General features: G+C 45.9%; 1 protein-coding gene across 2 annotated transcripts in view; it reads left to right on the top strand.

Moving 5' to 3' along the window:
- Nucleotides 1–327: 327 nt before the first annotated feature.
- The window catches only part of GAB2 (GRB2 associated binding protein 2), a 177,127-nt gene continuing 167,463 nt past the window's right edge, over nt 328–9,991 (top strand). The window contains exon 1 of one of the 2 annotated variants that reach the window (XM_045817954.1): nt 328–476. In XM_045817954.1, the coding sequence (XP_045673910.1) occupies nt 411–476 (66 nt within the window). In that variant the 5' untranslated portion in view covers nt 328–410. Of the gene's footprint in view, nt 477–1,172; nt 1,817–9,991 lie in introns of those variants that run through there. The other variant, XM_045817953.1, reaches the window with a different exon arrangement.

The following is a 9,991-nucleotide window of genomic DNA, read 5'->3' as shown; positions in this document are numbered from 1 at the left end:
ATTTTGGTGGTGGTCCTTGTATGTGGTTTAAGGATCCCTAACTTGAAAGGCTAGGGGACAACTCGTCCCAGCAATAGCCTGGCAGTTCTGGCTTTATATTCAATCCAGCAGCACACTGAATGGTGTTGAAAGTCAGTGAAATGGGCTACAGAGGAGCTGATGTAAGCTTCCCAGAGTGTATAGAAGAGCTACACATATAGTAAATGATTAGCTTTTACAAACCAATTGAACTTTTCCCAACCCAGCCAAGATCTGTAAAACCAGATGGATGTCCAAATGTTTGAAACAACTAGCTTTGCTGCAAAAAGACAGGGAAGTGAACAAAATAGCCTTCGTCTAAAGTTGTCTGGGGAGTGCAAGATGCTGTCTCGCCTACTCACTTGCTGGCAGCATACTTCCTTACTGATAGCATGGATTACTCTTCACTTCTCAAAGAAGTTGGAGGGAGGACCTGCCTTTTAATACTGCTTGTAAAGGTACTGTGTGAGTGGGAAAGAGCCCCTACCAAAGGGTTTTTTTTTTTCCTTTCGTCCTCCCCCTGAAATGTGGGGTTGTCTAGTGGGAGCTTTCATACACTTCATCTCAGATAAACCTCACCAAGATGCAGTAAGAGGTATCATTATACCGCAATTTTCAAATGAACGCCAGAGAGGTCTCCTAGTCTGTGTGAATGATTTGGAACGCTGGAGAATTTTGACCCCCATTTCTTATTCTACACCACCTTGCCTGATTTAGTACGAAACACGTGGACTCATTTTGCTTCCTTGGTTCTGAAAATTCATATGAATTTTCTTTTACTGAATTGTATTTCCCAGAGGCAGTGAAGGAGCCAGCTGGACTTTAATTGCTGGTAATAATAGACCCCCAAGTTGATCTGCACACATTAGAGCAATTTCCCCACTTTAAAAAGCAGAGGAGCAGGACCACCTCCACCGCCACCACCAAAATTAGGAACTTGGCTCTGCATCACACAGGTTTGGGGACTTTAAGCTATTTGTAAAATGGGAATAATACTGCCTGCCCGATTTGTAGATTCCTAGAGACAATTGCGTAAACAAGGAATGAAAAAGCGCCCAGCACATAGTAGTCTGTTTTCTTCTTTCCTTCTCCCACCAAGTGGTGCGAGAGTTAAACTCTTGCTGGGAAGCGGATCACTAATTTCAGCCAGAACCTGACCCAGTGAAACCTGAAACTCTGGGAATGGATCGGAAACTCGAGCAGCCCTGGGGTCCCTTCCTGACGACCCTCTGTGAAAAATCGATTCGCGCCCAAGGGCGCGGAGCCCTTCCCTTCACTCCACCCCCAATCCCACCAGAGGCGCGGCCGCCACCCCCTCGAACTGCTGGAGGCTTCGGGAATAAAGCAAAACGGGGCCGGAGGACGCGGCCGGCTGCAGGCTTCGGCGTCCTGGGGAACCGCGGCCTCTCGGGTCCAAAGACGCCAGGGGGTGTTTGCGTCTCCGAAAGCGGCGGGCCGGGGGGCGCGGCGGGCTGTGGGCGTGGCGAGCGCGCCCGCTCTTCCTGCCGTGGCGCCCCCTCCAAGGCCGAAAGGCGAGTACGCGCGCGGGAAGAGCGGGCGCGCGCGCGCGGCCGCCGGGTCCGCGCCGCCTCGTCCTCGCCCCGCTGGCCGCCCGGCCCCTCCCCTCCCTCGCGAGCTGCGCACCGCCGGCCCGCTGACCCAGAGGCTCGCGCCCGCGCCCTTGTCCGTCCGACCCCGCGACGGGCTCCCTGCGGCCGGCAGCATGAGCGGCGGCGGCGACGTTGTGTGCACCGGCTGGCTGAGAAAATCGCCCCCCGAGAAGAAGTTGAGGCGCTATGTGAGTGCGGGCGGGCGGCGGGCGCGGCCGCGGGGGGCGCGGGCCGGGGGCGCACCGCGGCCTGACGTGGGGCTGGGGGCTCCGGGAGGGACCGTGCGGTCGCGGAGGGCCGGCCGCCGACCTCCTGGGGGCCAGGAGCGGCGGGCGCGCCCCGCGGCTCGGGTCAGTGTGGGGCGCCTGCACACCTGTCACAGGTGCGCCGCGGAGGGGCGGGGCGGGCGGGGCGGCAGGTGGAAGCTGCTGTTGGTTCCCCGCCGGGCGGGCGCGGCGGCGGCGGCGGCGCCTGGGCAGCCAGCCTCCTTGTGAACTACACACAGTATTGAAGTTTGCATCGATTGTTTTTGGAGAGCGACGGAGTTGGTTCCCGGGGCTGGGGGACCGGAGTAACCCCGAACGGCTTCCGCCTACGGGATCGGGGGAGTGGGCGGGAAGGGGGGGGCCGGGGCCCCGGGCCGCGCAGCCCGGCCCCACCGAGGGCGAGGCGCTACACACCCTTTCCCCCTTCCCTTTCTTGCCCGCCCCTCCGGGTGGCCGCCTGCTTCCTTTCAGTCCGCAGCCTCTGCATCACGGGCAGCGTCAGCGGCATGTGCAGCCCTTGCATTTAGTGACTCATTTGTTTGTCCCCTTGTTTCCCTTTATTCGGCATGTCTCTCACATACATCCCCCAACCCCAGCCCTCCATGGTGACACTGCAGTTTGGCTCGCTGTAGCTGGCCCGGGTTTTGTGTTGTGCAGTCCTGGGGTCGGGAGGGGTCAAGGTTCTCAGTTGCCAGGTGGTGCTAACCGACAGTGTTTACTGAAATTGCTGGGACAGCCTCTCCCCTCTGGGTGAGACACGGGCCACATCAAGGGGCAGGCGGTCCAGCCTGGGGTTGAGTGCTGAGAAGGGCTGTCTGTCGCCGCCCCCAAACGAGAAGATGCCTTGCCTGGCGGGGTCAAAGTACCAACCGATGCCAGTTCCTGAGATTTGGCTGAAATCAGCCCTGGGCTACTCGCAGGAGTTTGGAAATGAGGTCGCTAAAAGGTGTCAAGGTCTCCCATCCTCTCCCTCTTCACTTCTAATGAAATGCCCTTGTTAAACTCACTCCCGGTGCGGGACTCCGGGATCGCTCCGAAGCGGGGAAGGGAGCTGTGGCCTTCCAGCTGCAGTGCATCAAGGGAGCTCCGAGGAGACCCTGCCCTCTGTCCGCGGCCGCGGCGCCGGCGATGGGGGGAGGCAGAGGCTTACCAGAGTTTCCTGTCTTGGCTCCCCCGATCAGAACCAAGGGACTCTGGCCTCTGGATTGAGGAAGTGACATTCTGTTTTTTAAAGGAAGTGTTGTTGTCGGTGAGTGCAAGTGTGTGTGTATGTAAATGAAATCAGGCTCTTATTTGGATCATTTCCTGGGGGGGGGGGGGGTGGAATATAAGGATTTAGCACAGGTCTTCTGAATGAGGACATAGATTGAAAATACAGTAGGGATGTGGCAATGATGTCAGTTTTAAAGCTTATTTCAGGGATGGTCATGTACCCGAAGAATTATAATTCCTGAGAAAGAAACTTTTCTGCTCTTCAAGGTGGTATCAGTTCATAGGAAAGGTTAACTTTTCTATGAGGTTATGGAAGAATAATTTGCTATTAATGTTCTTATAAATATTAAAAACATAAACATCTTTGGCTCCAAAGAGCTTCTGAACACTATCAATAAAAGTGGAATACCATACCAGCTAGTGGAATAGACTATGTACTAAAAATGTGACTCATAATTGTCCAATTAGAACACTAACAAAAGAACCTTGAAACTTTGTTTTTGAAACTGTTTGCAAACAATGTGATACTGTATCTACATTTGACTGATGACGACTTCAGTTCTATCACCCGGACTCTTCTTATGGCCCATGGGTATGTTTGTTCCCCACAGAACTTTAGTGCACATAACCAAGTTTGGACGCTTTGGAGTTAAGCACCCTTTTCATCCAATTGAAGTACAACCATACCTCTTTTTATTGCACTTCGCTCTACTGCACTACTCAGGTGTTGCATTTTTTACAAATAGAAGGCAAGATCCCGTACCAGCATAAAGATTACATCTCCCTTTGCTGCAGCTCACTTTATTGCGATACTGGCTTTGTTGTGGTGGTCTGGAACCAGACCTGCATTGTCTCTGAGGTATGCCTGCACATATTTGACACCCTGCAGTCATCCGATGACCTCAGCCTCCTTCCCATCTTTCCCACAGCTCCAGCCTGCGAGGCATCTGACCAAACTAACAGCTTTTCTCGGGCTGGAGTGTGATGTATCCTGTTGGTATGACTGGAAGTCACCCCTACTGTGGAAGTTCATTTCCCTTAGTTGAAACTGAGCCGATCTGTGTAACCCTAAATAAACTCTTGAAGAACTGTCAGCTTTTACTTTTTTGGAGGGGTATTGAAAATTTCTGCACCCTGTTCTAAGTTAAAATTCTGCCAGTTCCCACTGTTCATTAGAGGCCCAAGTTTGTTAGAACCAAACTAGGAAAGAAGAATTTTCCAGCCTTATTGCTAAATACACACACCAAGAATAAGCTGCTTATTCTGTTATATATTAATATTAATGTGAATAGCCACATCATCTTATAGATTAATAAATCTCCATTATAAAAATATATCCAGGTAGTAAAGGGTAAACAGGGACAAATATTTGGTGACAGAAGATGATTGGACTCTGGGTGTTGGGCACACAATGCAACATGCAGGTCATGTATCATACAAATGTGCACTTGAAACCTATATGACACTATTAACCAGTGTCACCCCAATAAATTTATAAAATAAAAAATAATAAAAGAAGGGGAGAGGAGCAAGAAAAAATATATCAAGCATCTGAAATGGGAAAAAGAGCAGTTTATGGAATGAATTACTACTGCCCTTGCTGGGTGTTTTAGTTGGTGGGAGCATTGTCCCATGCACCAGGAGGCTGAGGGTTTGATCCCTGGATGGGGCACACACCTAGGATGTGTGTTCTGGAGGCAACCCATCAATGTTTCTTGCACATCAATGTCTCTCTCTCTCTCTTTCTCTTTCTTCCTCTCTCTCTAAAATCAATGAACATATTCTTGGGTGAGGATTCAAAGAAATAGATCACAACAATTTAAAATCAATCTAACAAACCTACCTCATTTAATTGGGGGGGGGGGAGGTGTAGGGGGGAAAAACAATTTTAAAGAAGCTGTGGCAAATGTTACCAAGGATTAGCTTTAGAGATTTTTTCATCCATCTCTTGTAATTTATTAATCATAAGAAAGTGTAAAAGATCTATTCAGTATTTGCTGTGTGCCCTGGAGGAATTCCAAAAAGTGGCCTCCACAAAATGGTAAGTATTGTGTCTAGGACCTCACGATTTGATTGCAGCAGGAGGCTGGTGGAAAGAGCAGCCCCCCATCCTGCTGCAGTGTGTGTGCGTACATGCACACAGATACACATGTATACAAAGCTGACAGATTTTTTTTGAGGAAAAACGTACAGTATGGCCTTTCACAAAGGTGGCATGGAAAGTGAAGAAGGAAGGCCCTGCCCCTCCCAAAGCTGAAGCCAAAGCAAAGGTTTTAAAGGTAAAGAAAGCAGTGCTGAAAAGCATCCTCAGCCACAAAAAAAGGTCTTCTGTCACCCACCTTCCAAATCCAAGACACCGCAGTGGGGAAGACAGCCTAAATATCCTCGGAAGAGTGCCCCTAGGAGAAACAAGACTGACTGCAGTGTCACTGTCATGTTGCCTCTAACCACCGAGTCAGCCGTGAAGAAGATAGAAAATGACAACACACCTGTGCTCATTGTGGAGGTCAAGGCCAACAAGTACCAGGTCAAACAAGCTGTGAAGAAGCTCAGCGACATTAACGTGGTCAAGGTCAACAGTTTGATCAGGCCTGATAGAGAGAAGAAGGCATTTGTCTGACTGGCTCCAGAGTATGATGCTTTGCATGTTGCTGACAAAATTGGGATCACCTAAACTGAGTCCAGCCTTGGCAGGTAAGGCTCAGTGGATTGAGTGCCAGCCTGCAAACCGAAAGGTTGTCGGGTCGATTCCTGGTCAGGGCATGTTCCTGGGTTGTGGACCAGGTCCCCAGTTGGGGGGCATGTAAAAGGCAACTGATAGATGTTTCTCTCACACATCCTTACATATCAAAGTTTCTCTCCTCTTTTTCCTTCCCTTCTCTTTCCTCTAAAATATAAATAATAATTACTAAATAGAGTCTAGCAGGTTAATTCTAAATATAAAAATTTTACACTGTAAAAAAATAAACATCTATTATGGCATACACTTCTCTGTAATTGTTCTATTTCAGGGTGTTAAAAGATTTAGGGGAAAAGATTGGCAGCAGTAATGCCCCCTAGTGGCTAATTTGGAAAAAGTTGAGTATAGAGTCTAATGAAAAACTGAATTAAGGAAACTAATTGTTTGCTTTTATTTTATTTATTATATACATTTATTTATTAAATATAGATGTCCAAGGCACTGAATTTCATGCTGGGAATAAAAATTAAGCCAGCCTTTCCGTCTTAGCAGATGGCTTTGCCTTCTCTTTCACAAAGAAAATTGAAGCTACCAGGGAGCAGCTACCTGCACACACTGTGACCAGATTTCCACGTGCATGTGCCTCTGCATGGTTCCTTGCTCTTCCCCCTCTTCTTAGAGTAGATGTGGTGCCCTTTCTAACCGAGCTAATCCTGCCACTTGTACTCTGGGTCATATCCCCTCCAGCTATTCAATCATGATTACTCTCTACCTATTCCTTCTCATTAATGTCTAAACCTACTTGCTTTTAACAAAATTCTCCTTCAACATCACATCCCTTCCTTTCCCCTGTGCTTTATTTTTTTTCTTTAGGGTTAAACTTGTTAATGGTTGTTTATATTATGTCTCCACTTATTCTGCCTTCTTCTCAGCTCCAGTCTGAAACCTACTTTGTCATTTCACCAAAGCTATGCTCAGAAGGGTACCAGTGACACACTGGTCACTAAGAGGTTTATTTTTCACTTTTCATTTTAAATTTGCTCTTCACTACTTGGTCATGGTGGGCCATTCAATTTTCCCTGAAACATGTTTCTTTTACCCAGAGTGATTCCAAATATGCCTGGATTTTCTCCTTTTCTGGCATGAGCCTCCTTTGCTAGATTGGCCCTCTTTTACCCAGTACTTACAGGGTGAAGTTCCTTTATAGTCACAGTGGCCATGCTGTAGGCTCTTTGTTCTTCCTTGGAGATTATCTATTCTCCTGGCTTCCATGGTCATTTGCATGCTGATCATCATCAAGTTAAATTTCCATCTTAGAGTTGTGTTCTGAACTCCAGACTTGCATATACAGTTGTTAACTGGACATCTCTACCTGGATGTCTCCCAGTCAATGCAAACTCACCACACCCAAAACTAAACTCTTCCTCATTTCTCTCTTCTTCACCCCATGTGTGCTTAGTAAATGGTGCTAGTGACCACCCAGTGGCTCAACTGAGAAACTTGGGAATCATCCTTGACTCCCTGACACCTGCTATTCCACATCTAATCTTTCATCAAAACCCATTAGTACTATTATCCAAAGGTCCTTTTCTATACCCTTCTCCCTCCCCACCATCATGAACCTTAGGGTTAGTATTTTAATAGCCATCTGTCGAGCACTTTACCCTGTGCCAGGCACTGTGCTTAGACCATTGATCTCTTCATTTTGCCTGTTTAGCCCTATGAAAAGGGAAATAACTTGCCCAACATCATCTAGCTTTGTGGCAAAGCCGGAGCTTTTTTAAAAATTAAACATTTTATTTTAAGATAATTGTAGATGCATATTTAGTTTTAAGATATAGTAAAGAGAAATACTACGTATTCTTTTCCAGTTTCTCTTAATGCTAACACCTTGAAAAACTACAGTAGTGTCACATTACAATATTGACAGTGATGCAGTCAAGAAACAAGACATTTCCATCACCACATGATCCCTCCTGCTGCCACTTTATAGTTACCATCCCACTCCCACCACATCCTCAACCCATGGCAGCCACTAATCTGTTCTCCACTCTAGTAATTTTGTCATTTCAAGAGTGTTGTATAAATGGATTCATATGGTATGGAACCTTTGGAGATGACACCTCTAACCCCTTCAAACTAGGCACTTTGGGACTTGACACAGTTCTCCTAATCGCCATCAGCTGCCCTGTCATATTTTCCTGAATCTCATCAATGGTCTGAAATCCCTTCCCTTTCAAAGGTGATTTTAGTTTTGGGAAAAGCCAGAAGTCGCAGGGCACCAATCTGGACTGTAGGGGGGCTGAGTCACCTGGGTTATTGGTGTTTCATCAAAAAACTCTGCATGAGATGTGATGCATAAGTGGGCATGTTGTCATGATGAAGCTGCCAATCACCAGTTACCCATAGTTGTGGCCTTCTGAATCATCTGAATAGTTTCCACAGAGAAATACTCAAGCTTAACACAAAATTTGTTGCAGATTCATTGCTCTACTCGCTCAGTCATTTTTAATGTGATGGCCACACAGTACACATGTTCACTCAATGGGGTCTACTGCCCCTGCTGACTAGTATAATGAAGCTGTCATTGTTCATGCGTGTGCATTCCAGTCCACTCTCCTTGGCTGCCAGGTTACATCAGTGTTGTGCAAACTGTTTTCCTGATATTAACAATGGTTCAGCTTTTTCTGAACTCATTTTTAATCATTCACCCATTGGATTTTTTTTCATTTGTATTGAATTTATCGGAGTGGCACTGGTTAACAAAATTATATAGGCTTCAAGTGTACAGTTTCACAGCACATCATCTGCATACTGTATTGTGTGTTCACCACCCAAGTCAAGTCTCTGTCCATCACCATTTATCCCCTCTATACCTACCTCCACCTCCCCCATACCCTCCTCTTGCCCCGCAAGTCACCACCTACATTTCCCTTATGAATAATGATATTGAACATTTTTTTGTATGATTTCTTTGTATGATTTCTGCCATCTGTATATCCTCTTTGGTCAAATGTCCCCAAGTCTTTTGTCCATTCTCTATACAAATTGTTCATGTTTTTCTACTGTTGACTCTTGAGAGTTCTTTATATGCTCAAGATACCAGTCCTTGTCAAATATGTGGTTTGCAAATATTTTCTTTCGGTCTGTAACTTGTCTTTTAATTCACTAAGCACTGTAGAGATTCTGCAAAAAAAAAAAAATTAAAAACAGAACTATCATATGATCCATCAACTCAACTTCTGGGTATATATCCAAAGGAAATGAAAATAGGATATCCAAGATATGTGCACCCCAGTGCTCATTGTAGCACTGTTCACAATAGCCAAGATTATATTGGTGAATGTCTTGGCAGATAATGGATTATATTGTCAGTTGAAAGACACTGGATGAAAGGAGAAAGAAGATGTATGTATGTTATACATATATAATATATATGTATTTTAATACATATACAATGGAATATTATTCAGCCACAAAAAAGAAATTCTGCTGTTTGCAACAACATGGAAGGACCTCAAAGGCATTATGCTAATTGAAATAAGTCAGATAGAGAAAGACAAATATTGTTTAATATCACTTGTAAGTGGAATCTAAAAAAGCCAAACTTATAGAAATAGTACAGTCTCCACTACCAGAGGCTGGGGATGGGGAATTAAGCAATCATTGGTCAAAGGGTACAAACTTCCAATTAGAAGATGAGTAAGTTCTAGAGATCGAATGTGCAGCATGGTGATTATAGTTAGCAGTTATATTGCATACTTGAAAACTGCTAAGAGAGTAGCTCTTAAATGTTTTCACCCTAAAAAGGAAATGGTAATTATGTGATGCGATAGAGCTGTTATCTAATGCTGCAATGATAATCATAACGCAATATATGTGTATCAGCATGTTGTATACCTTAAATTTACATAATGTTATATGTCAATTATATCTCAATATTGCTGGGGGAGGGAAAGAACAGGGGAGAGGGTGGTCTTTAGAAACTACAGTGGACTTCTGGCCAAGATGGAGGCATAGGTAGATACACTTTGCCTCCTCACACAACCAAAAGAAGGACAAGTCTAAAAACAAAAAAACAACCAGAACTGCTAGAAAATAGAACTGTATGGAAGGCCAACAACCAAGGAGTTAAAGAAGAAACATTCATCCAGACTGGTAGGAGGGGTAGAGATGGGCAGCCAGGGCGGAGAGGACACATGGCA

The sequence above is a fragment of the Phyllostomus hastatus genome, unplaced genomic scaffold (genome assembly GCF_019186645.2).
Source record: "Phyllostomus hastatus isolate PE091 unplaced genomic scaffold, TTU_PhHast_1.1 phas_scaffold_317, whole genome shotgun sequence".
Taxonomy (NCBI): Eukaryota; Metazoa; Chordata; class Mammalia; order Chiroptera; family Phyllostomidae; genus Phyllostomus; species Phyllostomus hastatus.
This window is presented reverse-complemented; position numbering and strand designations above follow the sequence as displayed.